The 20,211-nt window shown below is 32.5% G+C and overlaps 1 protein-coding gene across 2 annotated transcripts in view; it reads right to left on the bottom strand.

Annotated features, from left to right (window-relative positions):
• The window catches only part of LOC145239859 (alpha-galactosidase MYORG-like), a 109,762-nt gene that overhangs the window by 43,086 nt on the left and 46,465 nt on the right, over nt 1-20,211 (bottom strand). The window contains exons 1-2 of one of the 2 annotated variants that reach the window (XM_080103420.1): nt 7,879-7,920; nt 2,435-3,863 (exon numbers count right to left, since the gene is read on the bottom strand). In XM_080103420.1, the coding sequence (XP_079959546.1) occupies nt 2,435-3,863; nt 7,879-7,905 (1,456 nt within the window). In that variant the 5' untranslated portion in view covers nt 7,906-7,920. Of the gene's footprint in view, nt 1-2,434; nt 3,864-7,878; nt 7,921-20,211 lie in introns of those variants that run through there. The other variant, XM_080103419.1, reaches the window with a different exon arrangement.

Consider the following 20,211-nt stretch of genomic DNA (forward strand, 5'->3'; position numbering starts at 1 on the left):
CCTCTTAATTATTCTATATCTCATTCTATTTCTTTCATCAGTTCTCTTATCATTCACTCTTCATTTATGTTATTTGTCCTGCCTCTCACCATGTAAAACATTGACGCACAGACTGAAAGCATTTCAGAATACACTGTGATGTTATAATAAACTATTTTTTGCTTTTTTTCCCCTCTCTCTTAATTATTTTCATCATTCTATTTCTTTCACCAGTTCTGTTTCCATTTATTTATGTTATTATATTCCACTATATAAAACATTTATATCCGGATAAAGTGTATGTGTTGAGCAACATGAAAACAAGCAACATTTACAGATTTTTATTAATATATAGATATACAAATGAGGATATCCTGATGAATATCTGATCTGACCGAATGGTTAATTGTAGGCATAGACCAATTCATACCATCTAAAAAATTCCAACAAAAACCTAACAGCCAGCCATGGTTCTCCCCAGAATGTGCTGCTGTTATCGCGCACAGAAATCACTTTTTCCATAGCTACCAACGTAATAGATGTACTGAGACTAAAGCTGCTTTCAGGACTGCCAGCAACCACTGTAAAAGAGAAATAAAAAATGCAAGAGAGCTATATGCCCAGTCTGTTAAATCCAAGGTAGCTGATCAGCGGCTTGGTTCCCACCAGTTTTGGCAAATAACAAATAGGATTCTGAACAGAAGTGTGCGTTCTATCCCAACCATTATCAATGGACCAGAGGTCATCTTGTCAGCATCAGACAAGGCCAAACTATTTGCAAAGAACTTTGCAGCTAATTCTACCCTATGCGACGAAGGCCATCAACTCCCCATATTTCCTCCTATAACACAACACGCTAGGTAACATACAAATATCCGTGCGTGAGGTCGCCAAGCTAATCAAGAACCTTGATTTCAGTAAAGCAACTGGCCCTGACGGCATCCCAATTATAGTGTTAAAAAAGCTTCAACCAGAACTTGCTCCCATACTTACGAAACTCTTACAGCGCTGCCTTAAAGAGAAGTGCTTTCCGACTCCCTGGAAAACCTCATCAGTTTGCCCTGTATTCAGGTGATAAGTCATCTCCCTCTCAGTACAGACCAATAAGTCTCCTGTGTGTTATGAGTAAGTTGCTGGAATCCATATTAATAGAGAAATAGTCAACCACCTCAGCAGAAACAACCTTCTTAGTGACACACAATATGGTTTCTGCTCTGCAAGATCTACCGCAGATGTGCTGACGGTTATATCTCACAGGATTAGTGAATCTCTTGACAAATACTTCCTTTCTAGGGCAATTGCTCTTGACATATCAAAGGCCTTCGACAAGGTATGGCATAAGGGTCTACTTCACAAGATTTCCAGCTACGATCATTAAATCATTTCTCTCAGATAGGCTCATGAGAGTAGTGGTCGATGGACAAAAATCAGAGGCCTGCAGTATAAATGCTGGAGTCCCTCAGGGGTCAATCCTGGGCCCAACTCTCTTCCTGATCTACATCAATGACCTCCCTAAACACATACTTAAATCATTCGTTGACATCTATGCTGATGACACGACCATCTACGGCAACACATCAAAGGCTGTTAATGACAAAGTTCTCTGATTCTCTCTCCTCTGATCTTGAGCGCGTGGTTCAGTGGGGGAAGTCGTGGCTGGTTACCTTTAATGCATCTAAGACCAAACTCCTATCCTTACATCATCAACGCTCTGATCCCCATCTGAAATCAATTGGGATGGATGGCTCTCGTCTGGGAGAGGCTCCATGTTTTGACAAGCTTCTGGGTTTGACCTTTACTCCTGATCTGAAATGGAACACGTACATCAAGTCTGTTGCCAAGGTCGCTGGAAAGATGGTGGGATCCTTCTACCGCTCCAGAAGATATCTCACTACTGATGCAATTCTCTATCTATATAATAGCCAAGGATGGAATACTGCTGCCATATCTGGGCAGGAGCTGCTAAAAACAGCCTATCCTGCCTTGACAGAGTACAAAATAGACTTCGTGGCTTAGTGGGGGATGCGCTTTTCTCTACCCTGCAACCTCTCTCCCACAGAAGAGACGTTGCGAGCCTATCCTTGTTTCATCGTTATTTCCATGGCAGGTGCTCGTCTGAACTCCAATCTCTGGTCCCCCCTCGCCAATCTTTCACGAAAAACACCCGTCTAGCTGAATCCACTGTGAAAAATTTCCCCCACTCTTTATCTGTGCATAAATCAAAACGTGGATTCCATGAACAAAGCTTCTTTCTTAGAACTGCACGCCTGTGGAACTCTGTTCTGTCTGCCTACTTCCCACCTGACTACAACTTGGATGTGGTCAAGTCCAACATTAACAAATTCCTAATGAACCGCCCCCTTAAGTAAACACTTCATCAAATCTCCACACTAAAGTAATGTACTTGCAAAAAAAAAAAAAAAAAAGAATAAAGAGACCAAAAAAAACTTCTTACCTGTTACTTCAGCTTCTTTCATTAAGTGTTTCAATAAAGGAACAACATTTCTCTGGTGTATTTTCAATAGACTCTGTGTGATTCTGACAGTTTCTTCATCAAAAAACCATGGAGGAATAGAAAAGTGCATGATTGGAAAGTAAGTAGCCATCTCTGCCCACCTGATGAAAAGTTCCTTGCTTGCAGGTGGACTATTTGTGCCATTCGATCCACCAATGGCACTAGGAAGAATAAATGGATAACCAAGTATACCAAGTGTCAGCACACTTGGTATAACATTTTTCAATCCAGAATTATAATCCCATGTTGCATTCTTGACATATGCTTCAACAAATAGTGGAACTTTCTGAGATTGGAAGCCTCCTCGGATAATGGCTTGATGATCAGTTGCATAAGCAAATTCTGCGAGTTTAGTTAAATACTCCGAAGGATTTTTCATTGGTATATTTGATAAGAAATGAAATGGAAGTGCATAAATATTAGCCAGGTCAAATGTAAATGACTGAATGCCATAAGAATTTTTCATGAAAATAATTTTTTCTGAAAACCATTTTCTGGCTTCTGGGTTAGTAAAATCAAGCATGGCAACAGTTTCAAGCCTTGACAAAGTAATCGCAACTTTTTGGGAAGAGTTATTCATTAACCAGTAACTTTGCTCTTTTCCTTCTCTAAAATGTTGTACACGCAAATTTGAACATGCACACATTTTTATACGTACCCTTAAGTTAGTAGCTTTGATTTCATCAATCATCTGCTTTGAATTGGGGAATTTCATAGGAGAAATCATGATATCCCCTGAAAGTGGAGAGTAACTATCAAGTTGTACTTGGGAGTTGAGAAAACCAAATTTAACAATTTTATCCGTATATGTTAAGAATTTGGTCTGGTCAATAGAATTACCAAAAAATTCACCTGTTGTCCATAAGGGTTGACCAAGCATTTCAATTGGTGATTCAATTGGATTCTCAAACCACCTCTTTCTTAAGTATTCATGAAGATTTTTGACATTACTTGCTTTGCACACAGAATAACTTAAAGATGGCAGATTATTTTCTGGATTAGCATAAGGAGAGTTATCATATTCAGCTTTGAAACAAAGTTTAGAATTGTAGCTATGGTTCATGCTTACATGCAAAGGGATTAGATTGTCAACAACAATTCCAGTGCCTTGAGAGTTGATCCAGTATCTCTCCAAAATAGGACTTACAGACAGGTTATTATGAATAATGGTGGAATCAAATCCAGGCACATAAGGGACCATTGGTATACTGCTTTTCTCAATAGGATACATCTGCCGGGGTAATTCAGGGCCACCATACCAGTAAGCTTCATCTAGCTCAAAGCAGTTGTAAGGTATAAAGTCTTTTGATAGAGCTGCCCACACAATGTGATAACATGTGATATGATTGGCTTTTTTAGATTCTGTCACCTAAAAAGAAAAAAAAAAGGAAAATATTTAGATAAAATTAAGAAAGAATATCCTGCTCTCTAGACAGCGTTTAATCAAGCTTTAATAAAAGTTTAAAAATATAGTTTCCTCAATTTTACATTTTTGGGCTATTTTCATTTCTTGGTTTGTAAATTGGGGAAAAAGTGGAAGAGGATTAGTTTTCACCATTGTCTGTTCACAAAATTATTGAAAAAATAAAATGACTTTTTTTACTCACATTTACAAATAAAATATAAAAAGAAAAAACTCAGGATATTTATTTATTAAGACTAATTTTCAAAAATCAATATCTTCTTATCAGCATGCTTCATAGAGTTTCTAGTACTTTTCCAGTACCAAATTTAATTCTATAAAGACATGCCTAGTCCGTTAACTTTCAGGAATAACCTGGATGGTGATTGGAAATAGAGCAGCAACATTTGAAAAAGCAGGGGATGTTGGGAAAGATCAAATGAACTTGTCATTGCACCAACAATCCAGAGTTTGTATAGTATACATTACAGACGAAAATACAGGAAAATGTCCTCAAATTCCACTGAAAGTAAGTGGATCAAAAAGAACGCATTGGAAAAATGACTTGGACACAACAATGGATGAGTAAAGAATAACATGCAGAAAAGCCAAAATTGGAGTGCTAAAACTCGCTTAAAACATACATATTCTAACCGCAACATTGAAACAAAATAATAGACTGGTATGGCTAGAAATCACTCATAAGAGATTCAACATGAACATAATAACGTACAAACAGGTAAAATGTATTGTCAACAAAACCAGAAATCTGCACTGAGACCCAATGGAATACTCTTAATTTTTCGAAGATTCCGTAATCTTATGTGACTATATATAAATCTAAGGTTAGCATTGAAAAACCATCATGTCAGTAACCAGTGGATGAAAGCAGTGTACATACCCAACGGCAAGAACTCAGAACCTATAAACCAACTTTGGCCATTCTCACTTCTTAAAAGAAATATATTTTTAACAGTAATGGCTTAAAGAATAAGCAAATGCCTACTATCAAATGGATATATCAATATTTATGTGGAAAAAAGGTGGTGTCAGACGACAACATTGGTTAATTCTCATTAATTTTAACTGAGAATAAATTTTGAATAGTTTTACTTATGATTTATAACATGGATGAACTTAGCATTTAGCAGCATAGTTGCATAGGATTTCTTACTAGGGTAAAAGTTTTGGGCGGTCAACACCATTCCATTGTAAAATAATGTAGCAGAACAGCATATAAAGGTTCATAATTTTTTCAATAAACATGAAAAGATTGAAATTGTTGAAAATTTCTTAACAGTACTTGTGCATTTAACGAACCAGATGTAACTCAGCATTTGCTCAGCTTTGTCCGACGCATGACGTTAACAGCTGGATAAAACCGAGCGTTGCCGATAAAATAAAAACAACGCTACAAAATATGTAAAATGAAATTGTAAATGTAGAAATACCCCAAAATAAATAAAAAGCAAAAACCTACTGTTCATTTATGTTTTTTTTATTATTAGTATTATTGTTTGAAATTGTTTTCTGTTTGCAAAATAAATACATATAAAACATTTTTTGGCAAAATATATATAAAACATTTTTTGTACACAAATACACAAGTAATTATTTTTTTTAATGAAACATTTTTTTTTTCAACTATTTACATAAAATAACCAACAAAAATATTTTGTAGGATATATTAAACAAATAATAGTAATTGTTTTTTTATGAAACGTTTTTTTTTTCAACTATTTAAAAAAAAGAAAAAATCGTAAGAAAAAGGAAAGGAACTTTTTTTTTTTTTTAAACCAGAATTTTTTATTTTTATTTTTTGCCAGGAACATATTTTCTCAGGAGGATGTATTTTCCTCAGACTTTTGGAAGGCATCAGTCGACAAAGTGAATGGAGATGAGATAGCTAATGTGATAGGTAGCTTTCGGCAATGTGGGTTAATATGGAGTCAAACGGCTGTCTACCAAACTTTTGTCTTCACATAAACTCTAAATGATATGCGTCCAAAAGCTCTCAGTTGGTTCTGTATTCTCGTTTATTGTGCTGCTTTGCTTCCTTCCACATCCGCTCCACCTGATTTGTGTTACAACGGGATCTACAAAATTAAGGCTGTGGTTCACCATTAAACCTCTCTCCTCCCACTTTGCTGTAAGCCCTCCAACTGATACGACCGTGGTCCCTGGCAAAATGTATTTTCTTATTAGTGGAAGGAGGGTTTCGGCATTCCTATTTGGTATGTTAACCAAAAAACCCTCCTCTTTGGCGGGGTCGGCGTATCCACCGAAGACCCAGACCGGTGTTAGGCATTTGCTGACGTTGTGTTTCCCGGCAGTTGAAGACAGACTTGTTGATTTCGATTGTATGGCCTGGGCCTCTTATCTGCCAGGGATTCCTGAGAAAGTAATCCTGGCATATATCTCGCAGGAAATTCTTCCAGTCCACAATTGTGTGGTGTGACCGCAATCCACATTCGCGCTGGAGATTCCTAGTTGCCGCCATCTTGAACGCCCATATTGAAATTCTCGTCTGCTGCTTGGCGCACGCACACACGTTGAGTTGAAACTAAGCGCGCAGCGTTTTGATTGGCTGATGACCATATTTCGTCAGACAGTAGCAAAACCTGAGCTGTTGACGTCATGCCAGACAAAGCCTAGCAAATGCTGAGTTATATCTGGTTCGTTAAATGCACACGTACCTTCTTAACAATGGCATGGATAAAAAGAGCTGGAATCTTTTTCATTTGACTAAAGATAAGATAGTTATGACTATATTTGTACCTGACATGTTTGAATATTTTTCTCTTTTTAAGTTTTCACCTTTTTTACACTTTAAGTAAAATGTTATATCTTTGTTAAAATACAAGATTAAGAAATGAATTTGCCTTATATGTGTACAAGGAACTCCAATTTGGCACTAAAATCTTAGAAATTAATGTCCAAGTAATCTGCAGTAAATCCACATAAATATGCTGCAATACCAAAAACATTCTTTAGATAAAAAAAAGAAGTTGAATCGTAATGCATTTTATGTTAGAAATGAATATATTACAAGATTTTTTTTCTATTATTGTATATTAACACCTTGTGCTAAATTGCCCCTCCTGCCTCCCCCAAAATATGTGGTTCTCCCTTTTTTTATGCATTGCATATATTGGCAGATATGAGAAAAAAAGTAAAATACAATATATATATAATTTAGGAATTTAAATTTATTTAATTTTATTTGCCTGTCTACATATATCTTTTGGTTTTTATTCACAAATTGATTGAAAACTTGAACTGAATTTTGAAACTGATATATGAAAAAAATTTTTTACTGGATCGATATAATCAAAGATTTGCCGGATATCCAATCAAACTAAAGAAAAACTGTGGAAATATGTAAATATTGGATTATTACCAGCTTCCTTGGATTTATTACAATACGTGTTGGATCTTTTTACCTACCGAATACCAAGAACTTCCATTACAGGATTTAGCATACACATTCGATTTGAAGTTCAATATCCTTTTTCTTTTGCTGCATCAATATCCAATTTCCCTTATTCTACGTAGCTAAAATGATTTAAAAACATTGAATTTAATTTTCTATGTTTATTACCTTTAGCAAATTAGGTGCAAACCTTTTATAATATTTGCTAATATTCTTCCTCCAAGGAGATGTATAAACATCGAAAACTCATGGGTTAAGGAAATATATTTTACTATATTGCATACAATAAAATTTCTATATTTGAAGTTTAACTTTTTCGAATCACAAATTTTAAATTCCTAAATTATGATTTATTTGCTCTATCTAGGATATTGAGCAATTTTATTTAGCTGGGATAGTCTTATATAAAATATTACATCCAATAATATTTTGTAAGACCGATAATCACTGGATTTGCACACGAGTAGATTTGTATTTCATTATTCTGAATAGTATATAAGCATTACAAGTGTATGCTGTATTTTCGTAACCATTGGCAATATTACATACCTCATGTGCTTCAACAAGTCGTATCATTTTTATTTGTGGGTCAATTTTTTTACATTGCTGGAAAGAGAATAGAATAAGCATTCCAATGATGTTAATTTATTTTGCTTTTATGCGTTCAATGTTTTTATGCTCCAAGTTTAAAATGAAAAAAAAGGTAAAAAATGATGACAGCAAAAAGGGAAACTGTTTTTTCAATGTTTACATTTACGTTTGGATACACATGTGCGGGGGTCAAATTTGATTGGATATGACTGAAATTTTACAGGCTATATAAACATAGAAGTCCATCTCTACTCGACTTTGATTTATATTTTTATGACCACAGGAAGCAAAGTTACGACCGAGCAAAGTAGACGAAGAATGTTTCCAAATTGATAAGATAAATCAGTATATATCACCCATTTTCATATAGATAATAGTTTCAGAATTATTTTCATGTATAATATGTAAATATTTGATAATCATTGTGTGGAAATTTCTTTAAAATGTTATCTTTTATAGAAATTCAAATCTGCTTAACGGGGAAAAATGGCTTGCTATGCGCTAATGTGCTGACTAGTGCTCAGTGAGTTTTGTTTGTATTCTATTAAAAATAAAAAAACTGTTTTTTCTGCTTTCAAAACAAAAGCAGAAAAATCAGTTTCATTTTTTATTCTGAGTTTGTCAATTGAAAAAAATTATTTTCAATTTTTTCAAATTTGATTTCCAAACAATACTATTTTGTTGTTTTTAACGCTTTTAGTACACATGTATTAGTTAAAAAACAACAAAATGTACCAAGTGCATGCATTTATTTATAACTTCTAACTTGTACTTAAGGTAGAATTGTGTTTTTTAGTGGTAAAAAAAACAAAAAAACAAATATATAACAAATAAGAGGTACTTGTGCACTTATGCTACCATGTTGAAATAATAACATTATTTAGAAACCCATTCTTAACATAAGGAAAGAAGGGTGTTTTGTTAACTATTCTGTACTTTCATCTAACAATTAAATATATTGTGAAACTTGAATTTATTCTTAACTCATTGTCAAGACAATTTTTTCGAATCTGTAAAACAAACCCGTTTTCTTTTTAACTGACGATATCTAAATAATATTAATAAAAATAATAATAATTAGGCGGTCCGATAAAAAATTTCATTGTGATGCATTTTGTAAATTTTTACCTTATTTTCACCTTAACATTTTTCTTTAAAATGACTACCTTTTAAGGTTTTCAGGTATGCTGAAAACGAATATCGCATTTAAATTTTCCGCAAATAAGTAGCTTTCCAGATATTAAGCAATGTAATTTCTTATGTTATTGCTGGTATGTGCATTTGCGTATAGTTTCTTGGGATTATGCTTGTCCACTCACATGTACCAAGATGGCCACCAGCGATAACATAAAAAATGACATTGCTTAATATCCGGAAAACTACTTATTTGAAGAAAATTTAAATGCGATATTCATTTTCAGCATACCCTAGAACCTAGAAAAGTAATCATTCTAAATGTTAAGGTGGAAAGAAGGTAAAAAAAAAATTATAATTTTTTTTTCTTAGCTTACATAGTTGAATTTTCATTAAAACAAGAGAATAGAAATGACAAAAATGATTAAAATAAAAGATTTTGAAGTTTAATTCAGTTTGAAATTATATAACCTTCTATTTAAATTGATTAAAATTAAAGATATAAAAGGTTTATATTGTTTAAAATTATAAAAATTATTTTTTTGATAAAAAAAATGAAAAGTTTTGATGAAATTATAAAAAAGTTCTATTTATATTGATAAAAATAATAAATTAAAATAGGTTGACATTGTTCAAAATTTTTTAAAAATTTATATATCTATACTCCTATAAATTCGTTTTTCTTTTGTGTGTATTGATATTCATATTAAAAACCCTCTTTTCTATTTATTTAAAAAGAAAATACAATTTTCTTATATATGGCTTGTGGAATTGCATTCACTAGCAAAAGATCTAGCTAATTTGCATATTCTTTTAAACATTCATTATTATATATTTATGTATACGTATATATTTTTGTTCAATCTATCTATCTATAAAGTGAACATGTGTGTGTCTGTGTACATTTTCCTATGCAATAACTTAATTTTCAGTCTACAGACTCGAAATTTGATATACAGGGTACTGAGATGTGGGAAAATCTTTGTGATCGGTTTTTGGCCAGAAATTTGGCTGTTAAGGGGTCAAAGTTCAATGATTTGACCTTTGAGAACTCTACCAAACTCCTCCAGCAATTTTGGGTATAAATAATTGAAATTTTAGATATAGGTTCCTTGGACATGGATCTAACTTAATAACTTGATTTGAGCCCAAAACAATAAATCTTAAGGGGTCATAACAGGGGTCAAAGTTTAAAAAAATTGTACATCTGTGGTCTCTACCAACTTACTCAGACATTTTCTGGTCCAAACATTTGAAATTTTACATAAAGGGTATTCAGAGATAGGGCAAGCTGTTATGTAGCGGTTGGCTAGGGCCAACCGATACATAAAGGTTAAAATAAAATCCCTTTTTATTAACTTGATAGGTGAACATCGAATGTTGATAGTCCACTAGTATGAATTAAAGACAAATAAAGAATTCGCAATGTAAATAGAAAAAGTCGGACGATCGTAATTGTTGACAAAACGAGAAAGCAGGTTACTGGAATTCGCATATTTTGCACGGCATTCTACGGCGAACAAAAAAACAATGAATGGAATTTCCTGATGACAGGTGAATTATTGGCACGTGCAGAAGTAATCGCCCGACTAAATAAATAAAACAAAAACGTGCTAAGGACTCACGTGGAAACCAACCTAAATTGTCTGTTGGTTATATGTAAATTAGCTCTAGGACGCGTGACATCAGAAAGTTGAGCTGAATGCCATATAAGGAACAGACGCGCGACAGAGAGAGAGGAGAGAAAAAGGCAACAGAACGTCGCTGAAGACCGTATCGTCGAAACATCATTCCTTCCTCAGATCACTGTGAATTTCAAAACCACCAAAAGAAAAAGACGAACTGTTAAATTGTAAATATGTATGATATTGTAAAATATAATTTTATACAAAAACCAACGCAATTGTGACTTACGTCTTTAATACATGTTTTAAGTTACGACTGATCGTTCTAAGTTGTCACCCGATTTGTTTTCAGGTTCATCACTGTTATGACATTTTTTGACAATTGACGAGAGGCAAGATAAGAAAAAAGTGCCAGTCTAAGGTGAGATAACTCACTAGTCTTAACTCGTTATCATGACAACCACTTAGTAAACAGGTGAAACCACGGACGATCGACGTAATTAAAATTGCTGTGTGCCACAACCAGGGGGTCCTACGAACTATTACGATTAGAGGGCGGCAGTACTAGGGGTCTATCTTCAAAAACCATTTGCATCTAGCTTAATCTCTTCATTAGGATGATAATAGATAGAGAAAAAAAGAATTTTTGAAAAAAAGTCATTTTTGGCATGTGGGGGGCTTTTTTTACGATAGATGTGAGGTGGTAATAAAAGAGTAATAGTTAACAATTGGAATAGAACAATAAATCATCTGAACAATTAATTGAAATACGTTATGAATGATTCAAATTCTTTATTGATCTCATCTTTGTTCTTCAGTGTGAATTTGTTTTTTCTTTCATAGTTCCAACTTCCCTTCACCTCGAGCAACTTCCCATTCTTATAGCGCAGAACCTGGTCACTGGTTACCTCCTCCAGAATGGGTGACGATGGATGAACCCACATCAGATCTGCACCTTTCTCAACCCGGACCAGCTGCTCCACAACAAATGTTTGATCATCCTTAATCGAAGTGAAGAAACCAATGTACCAGGTTGTCTGTTCACCGTCATACCATACACTCACACACATCTTGTTAGGCTGGTAGATTTGGTGCTCTCGTTCTTTTGGATCGTCTGACAGCACTTTCAAGGCATCGTCGTTGGTTGGCAATATCATTTCTGCGATGCTGCTTTGGCTTGCACTGTTGTCTTCGTTGGACAAGAGAACGGACAGATTTTCGAGCTGAGTGGACATGTCTATGCTGATCAGCCTAAATAACTCAGGTCGATGCAGTCGATCTGCTTTGTGAGTGTGAATGTAGAAGGAAAGCTCAGTTTTGACAATTTTCTTGCCAATGTCGCCATTCTTTCTCAATACCTCTTTCAGCTCGTCAACAGAACAACACGGACCACCCCATTGCTTGCAGGTTTTAGCCAGGTTGAGAACGTAATCAACATTCTTCTGTTTCTTGGACAATTTCTTCTCCATTACTTGATTCTGCAGTTCCTTTTGGGATGAGTACCAAGAAACATTCATTGCTGCCAACTCATTACGAATTTTGGAGGCTTTGCTACTCAAATCTTTCCTCTCCGCACTGTGCAACACCATGTTATCTCTGAGTAACTCTCCTGTGTGTCGGTTCTTGCAAATAGCTGTTCGTGATCGCCTGCTGAACACGGACAACTTACGCTCTGCCTTCAAGTTGTGCGTTGGAGCAAACACCAACTCTTCATCGGATATTTTGGTGAGATCAGCTGCTCGCAATTCTTCTTTTGTGTCAGCTGCAAAACCATATTCGCGACCACACTGCAGTTGAATACACTCGGCTGCAGCCATGGTGAGCTTCAACAGCATTTTCATCTCCAAGTCACCACTCAGTTGATCGACGTTTCCAATTTTGGATTTCACAACATACACTTTCAAAGTGTCCACTTTTCCTTGTAGGAGATCTTGATGTAAACGAGGAAGTATTTTCTTCAATTCAGGTGTGGTAACTTTTTCTACAGCATTGAAGGAATGGAAAAACGACATGATGATTGAAGTATGCCAGCAGTCTCAATTCCGAAATGAAAACCTCGCACTTCAGGTAAATTCTACATGCTTGTGCAAGCAAGTTATCTGCTGGTGTTTCTTCAAGGAGCTGTTCAAGGATTGGAAGTAATTCCTTTCACAGTTTTGGGGTGGGGGAGGACACTAAGAGAAATGAAGGACCCAGCAGAAATGAATTTCTGTTGAATAGAATAAGAATCTATTGCAGTGTTATTATGAAGCCATTGCAGTGTTGTTATCAAGAAGCCATTGCCATTGCAGTGTGTTCTAGCCAACTAAGTCCACTCATAGTCATTTGGAATGTTTTAGGAGTAACATAGTAGCCAAATAGCCGATTTTTTAAGTTTTGGGTAATTTTGGGCAAATTTCGGCTCATTTTGGCCCTTCTTTTTATCCTAGGAACCCAAAAATGCCTCAAAAATGGCTAGACATTATGGGGTAATGTAAGTTTTAACCAACTAAGTCCACTCAGTCATTTGGAATGTTTTAGGAGTAACATAGTAGCAAAATAGCCGATTTTTTAAGATTTCGGGTAATTTTGAGCAAATTTCGGCTCATTTTGGCCCTTCTTTTCATCCTATAAACCCAAAAATGCCTCAAAAATGGCTAGAAATCATCAGTCTCAACTATCTATAGCAATTTGTATCCATTTAGGACGTTTAGGTGCATGCAATTTTTCATAATGTAAATTTTTTGCTGCAAATGGTGATTTTGGGCCCCCCGGGGGGGGGGGGGGAATATCGTAAAAAAAGCCCCCCACATGCCAAAAATGACTTTTTTTCAAAAATTCTTTTTTTCTCTATCTATTATCATCCTAATGAAGAGATTAAGCTAGGTGCAAATGGTTTTTGAAGATAGACCCCTAGTACTGCCGCCCTCTATTACGATTCCCAACCTGGGGCCCACACCACAATACAACAAAGCTTTTTAATCGGTTTGGGTCGAAAATTTTTAGTTACAAATATATAAATGCATGTATGTATGTATGTTTGCATGTCTGCCTAAAACTTTCGACAGAGGCGACGGATTTTTACAAGATCTGTATCGTTTTGAAGTTTGACCTTTCAGACGACAAATATCGAAAAATTGGCTAAAAACATTAATATCTTCACCTTCAACGGGGCACTTTTCTACAGGGGGGTGGCGCTTTTTTCGCCAATATTTTTTAAAGTTATCCTCTCCTTTTGATTGTCTAGCCTTAATTAAAACGTACATCATTTCCGTTTTTGCGGTGGTCGTAACAGCAAAGATGTCAGGTTTTTTCCCTGTTCTTTTTCCTTCTTCGCAGTACGAGTTCAAGCCTGCCTTCCCACTACCACTTTATTTTTTTGTGTTTGTTCAACCCCGGGCAACGCTGGGCTGAAATGCTAGTACTGACTAAAATCAAAAATTAAAAAGGTTTACAATGTTTAAAATTATAAAAATTTCTATTTACTTCTAATTACAAGTTAAAAAGGTTTATATTGTTTAAATTATAAAAAGTTTTATTTATAATTATTAAAATTAAAAATTGAAAATGTTTCTATTGTTTAAAATTATAAAAAGTTCTATTTATATTGATTTAAATTAAAAATAAAAAAGGTTTATCTTGTGTAAAGTTAAATTTTTTTTCTATATATATATATATATATATATATATATATATATATATTAAAAAAAGGTTTATTAATTTTTTTTTCTATATATATATATATATATATATATATTAAAAAAAGGTTTATACTGCTAAAAATTATAAAAATTTCTATATTTGTTGTGGTTGAATTTACCTAATTAGCATAAGTGGAGTGTCAACTATATGGTTTATATGGTAAAGACAGGAGAGCCCCCACAAGAGACCCAGAGAGACAACAAGATTGAGAGTGGATAACTACCCAGCCGACACCTCCAGGGATGATCTGTAAATATTGCATATACTTTCTTGCTCTCAATATATCAGTTCTATTTTACTTATGTGTTGTAGTTATTTATTTCCATGTGTTCAGTAGAATTTCAACAATATTGATTAAAATTTTAAAATAAAAAAGGTTTATATTGTTTAAAATTATAAAAATTTCTATTTATATTATTTAAAATTAAAAATAAAATATTTATATTGTTTAAAATTATTCAAATTTTTATTGATACTGATTACAATTTAAAATAAAAGGTTATATTGTTCAAAATATGAAAAATTTCTATTTATATTGATTAAAATTAAAAAGGGCTATATTGTTTTAAATTATCAAAATTTCTATTCATATTAATTGAAATTAAAAAAGATTATATTGTGTAAAATTATAAAATATTCTATTTATATTGATTAAAATTAAAAAGGTTTTTCTAGTTTTAAATTATAAAAAGATATGTTTATACTGATTAGAATTAAAGATTAAAAACGTTTATATTGTTAAAAATCATAAATATTTCTATGTATATTAAGTATCCCAAACTAGCCTAGTTTAGGATATGAAAACTCGTAAATAAAGTTAAATCTTCCTTAACTTCAACTGATATCTCGTTTATTTTTTGGGTTATTTTGATAAAGTTTTGATATAAATAAAATTTAATCGTTTTGCTTTATAGATATATAAATCTTTTTCTTGTGTCTTTAACAGTTTTTTTTTTTTTCAGGTTACTTCAAGTTATGTCACTAATTTTGGTGAACTCTGGTTTATTTTATACACACAAAAAAGTTGGTGTTTTTCAAATTTGATGCATGCGATATTGTGAGTCTCTAGGTAAAAAAAAATAGTACCATTTTAAAGGAAAAAGGTCACTTATCAATATGTTGAGCTTTAAAAAAAAAAGATTTTAGGTTTTTTTTTTTACAAAAAAAAAAACAAAAACAAAAATCAACTTGAAAACTTCAGTGAAAGAAATATGAAAGAAATTCAATTGAAAAAAAATTACGAAACTGGCACCGTTTTGTAGAGAAATATCTCCTCTTTAATAATGTAGTGTCATATTACTACACTCATAAATAAGGAGCGCCACTAATAAAAGTGACTGTACCTACACATCGAGATTTACAACTTAATCCCAAGTGACAGAAGTACAAAATATCATCATGAAAATCAACTGTCAGCATGAACAAGCTCCATGACCAATGAAAACATAAACAAACTTGTTTCACTATGGATATATCAAAGTTCTTAGTTATAGAAAGTTAGTGTTTAAAATAATATTTTTAGTGTGGCAATAAAAGAAATGAAAATTTACAATTTAAAAAATAATGTCAGTTGTTTATATATCTTCTTACAATCTTTCATATGTTCTTTGCTTTATCTTCTTTCAGTTGGATAAACTTCAGCATTGTTAAATTATCTTTATCATTTTTTTTTTTTGTTTATTTAATAATTCCTGAGACGGTACTTCTACAGTTTATCGCCGAGAATGAAGATGCTATTGTTTTTTCGTGCACCTATCATTAAAATCCGAGGGAGAAATCAGTATTTTTAGGTCATACTAAGTTAGAAATAAATAAAAAAAAGAATTAAACTAGATATTAATTACTTGTCGAAAGAACTATGAAAAAAGTAAATAATGTCAAAGAGAACATATATCCGTCATTGTTTAATTGAAAATGTTTCGATTTAATTAATGAAAACGGGAACGTTTTATGAAACATGTATACATTTTTATTATTAAAAACAGAAAATGAAAAAATTATTAAAAACAGAAAATAAAATGACATATTCATAATTGTCTAAACATATTCATAATTGTCTAAACTGGATGAGCGCCATTTGAAAACCAAAATATTTATTGTATAAAGATTTATCAAAATATAATTGTAAAAACATTTGAAAAGTTTGCATAAGAAAATATAATTTTAATAAAACAATTTTGTAATGAAAGCAACATTGGATTTTTATAAAATAGATGTGTTTTTTTTTTTTTTCGAACAAATAAATAATCTTAATGAAACATTTTTTTTGAATTAAAGCAACTTTAAAGGGTCAGCAATAAGTTAATTTAAATGAAACCGAAAAATCATTATCTAGTTTAATTTTTTTGTTATTTATTTCATGCTTCGGTCATAGTTTAAAAAACTGATTTCTTCCTCGGATTTTAACGACAGGTGTGCAAAAAAAATGGTGTCTCCATTTTCGGCGATAAACTGTAGACCTATATGTTCTATCAGGTGTTTTTGATAAACTTGAACTGAAATAGCTCAAGGTTGTGTTAGGTGTCAAAATCAACACCAGTGAAAATAAAGCTAAACTAGAAGCTGCTTTCTCTAACTACTTAAGAAATCCAGTTAATTCATTTCCACCTCCAAAGCAACAAAAAAAGTCCCTTAGTGAATTTGCTGAACATTCAGATAACTCCTGCAGTTGTGATGAAGAACCATCTCAGGATATTTTCAGTTATGAGCATTAAGGACAATGGGTTGCTGTCTACTATGACACCAACTTTTACATTGGCCAAGTCATTGAGATTATATCTGCATCCAGCGCTATAATAAAATTTTTATCGCAAACCAAAGATAGAAAAGATTTTTTTTCGATGGCCTTTGTCAGATGACATTGCACAGGTAGAGTCAGCATTTGTTTACAGATGGGGTTTTGATATGCCAGTTTCAAGTGATTTGGATATATCTACCATAGCAGAAACCTATGAAAGAATTCTGAGAGAAAATCATTAAAGAAAGAAATTGTAGTAAGACCCCTGCCTATAAAATATCTTACTTGTTTACTTGTCTTTTAAGTTGAAAGATTTTCAATGCTTTGAAAAAAAAAAAAAAAAAAAAAAAAAAAAAAAAAGACATGTGGTAGCAATACACATGAAAAAATTTAAATGATTTAAATATTTCCATATTGGTATATATAGAAAGAGCTTGATAAGCTAAGAAAGAATCTTTTTAAATTTTTTAAATCCAATTAAAATCAAGGAAGTTATGACTATTTTTATGCCCTGCGTGTTTGGATATTTTTCCCTCTTTAAGACCATATGCATTTTGTCACATTTTTTGCACTACTTTTTCAGTAAAAATGCTATATCTTTGTTAAAACACAAGACTAAGCAATGAAATTTGCCATATAAGTGTATTTTTGTTCAAGGAATCTGAATATGCTACTGAAAATCTCCAGAAATGAATGGTTTCCAAATAATCTGCAGTAAATGCACATAAATATGCTGCGATTGCTTAAAAATGCCATGTATTCATTAAAAGAAAAGAAGTTAGAGAACTCAAAGTTTAGTTGTAATGCATTTTATGTGCCAAAAACTGAAACCGAAATCTAGAATTGGTTAAAAATGAATATATTGCAATATTTCTTTGGTATTATTGTAGATTAATACCTTCTGCTACCCCTTCCCCATCTGACCACTTCTCCAAAATATGTGATTCTACCTTTATAGACAATTGCATGTGAACAACTTGAAAAACTTTAATAAAAGATAAACAAAAATTATTTTAGAATTCAATGTAAAATGATTTCTCATTTTGAATCATTCGAGCGTTTTAGGTAAGTTAACCCCCCCCCCTTTTCCTATGATAGATAAATCCTGGGTGTTTTTTTGTTTGTTTGTTTTCTAAAAGGTGATTATGCATGGTTTTAAGAGGGTCTTTGTGCAATTATGAGAAGGTGGGGAGGTTGCCACTCTGACTTTGGGTTAATGATAGGGCTAAGGAAAATTATGTGTGAACATCCTGAAGACTTGATAGAAACAAAACAAAAACAATTTTAGAATTTAGAGTGGGGGTTGGTTTCACATAAATGTAAAATAATTCACCATTTCAAGATGATCCTAGCGTTTTAGGACAGTTGACCAATTTATTGTTTTATGGGAGATTAATCATGTGCACTTTCTTTAAACGTTTTTTATGCTTTTTTTTACGCTTATATGAGCTCATAGAGGAAGTTTGTTTAGTGGGGAGGTCTGCCACTTGTACTTAGCGTTATTGTTAAGGCTAAAGGTTTTAGGAGGAGGTTTGCCACTCATACCTAGGATTAGACATAGAATTAAGCGAGTTTAAAAAAAAAAATTTTTTTTTTTTAAAGGGGTGTTTCATACCCATTGTGAAACTTTACAAGAATTATGACAGACAAAAATAAATGTTATTTAAAAAAGTGACGTCCCTCTAACAGAAAACATGATGCTTGGAAAAATATCAAGTATTTAAATTCTATTTAAATATAAAAAAAGAAACAAGTTTTTGCTAAAGCTAACAAAATGTTAAAAATTTGGAATTAATGTTATTTTGATTTTTAATTACATTTCATGTCTTTTCCTACCGATTTTATTTTTTAACTGAGCACCTCCTACAAATATTTAAATATTGATTATTTAAAAAAAAAATTTTTTTTTTCATAATCGGGTAGTTCCATTTTTTTTCATAATCGGGTAGTTTCCATTCGATAATAATTCACTGAAAACATTTTTTAAGGGACGAAGGGTTTGTATTACTGTACACATAGATTCGAAAAAGTTGTCAAAAAACAAATAAATGTTATCAAAGGCAAGATAAGTTACTTTTCTACCTAACTGGATATATTTTTTGTGTTTTTATTCAATGTAACATATTTATTCAGCTCGAAAAAGATACAGTGTTTACCGATGTATTCGAAAATTCAAGATGGCATCTTATTCTCTCTTTAATACGGTAAGTGTGGGAAAAGATGTTATAAATAAAAAACCGGATAAAATACTGTTAAAAACTCGCTCAATATATGTTACCGTGACATAGGTTGACATATATTCGGCGGGTTTTTAATAGTATTTTGTATAGTTTTTTTTATTTTTATTTATAACACCTTTTTCCATACTTACGGCGTTAAAGAGGGTGTGAGACGGCGAGACGCTATCTTGAATTTTCGAATACATCGGTAAACACTGTATGTTTTTCGAGCTGAATAAATATGTTACATTGAATAAAAACACAAAAAATATATCCAGTTAGGTAGAAAAGTAACTTATCTTGCCTTTGATAACATTTATTTGTTATATATTTGTTTTTTGACAACTTTTCGAATCTATGTGTATAGTAATACAAACCCGAATTTGGGTTAACCAGATTTTCAATTAAAAAAAAATCGATTTGAAATAAAAATAAACAACAAAAACAAAACGTCTGTTTACGCCATGTTATCGCTGCTGCTGCTACTATCACTAATACTACAGAAATCTTGATTCACATTCATAACGATTTTTTCGGATACTATGTTTTTAAATTGCTATGTACCACTAGAGAAAACACTGTTCAATTATCTTTTTAACGAATAAACATAGTAAAAAGATTGTTTTATTTAATAGTGAGTGTCCGAAGTAAATTTTTTTCAAAATTTTCAATACTCGTCATTTTGAAATCTTTTTTTTTAACACAACAAAAAAAAAAAAACGAGTCGTCAAATGAATTTCGGACACTCGAAATTATTAAAAATGACATCTCTTTTGGCTAATTTCCAAATTTCATTAAAAAATTCTTCACAGAAACACGGCACGAATGTTTAGAAATCGTTACAAAATCTTACCGAAAATGCCGTTTTATGATGTTCACATTTTTATTACTTTAT

Source organism: Euprymna scolopes, chromosome 19 (assembly GCF_053919585.1).
Source record: "Euprymna scolopes isolate OS-2025 chromosome 19, ASM5391958v1, whole genome shotgun sequence".
Classification (NCBI taxonomy): Eukaryota; Metazoa; Mollusca; class Cephalopoda; order Sepiida; family Sepiolidae; genus Euprymna; species Euprymna scolopes.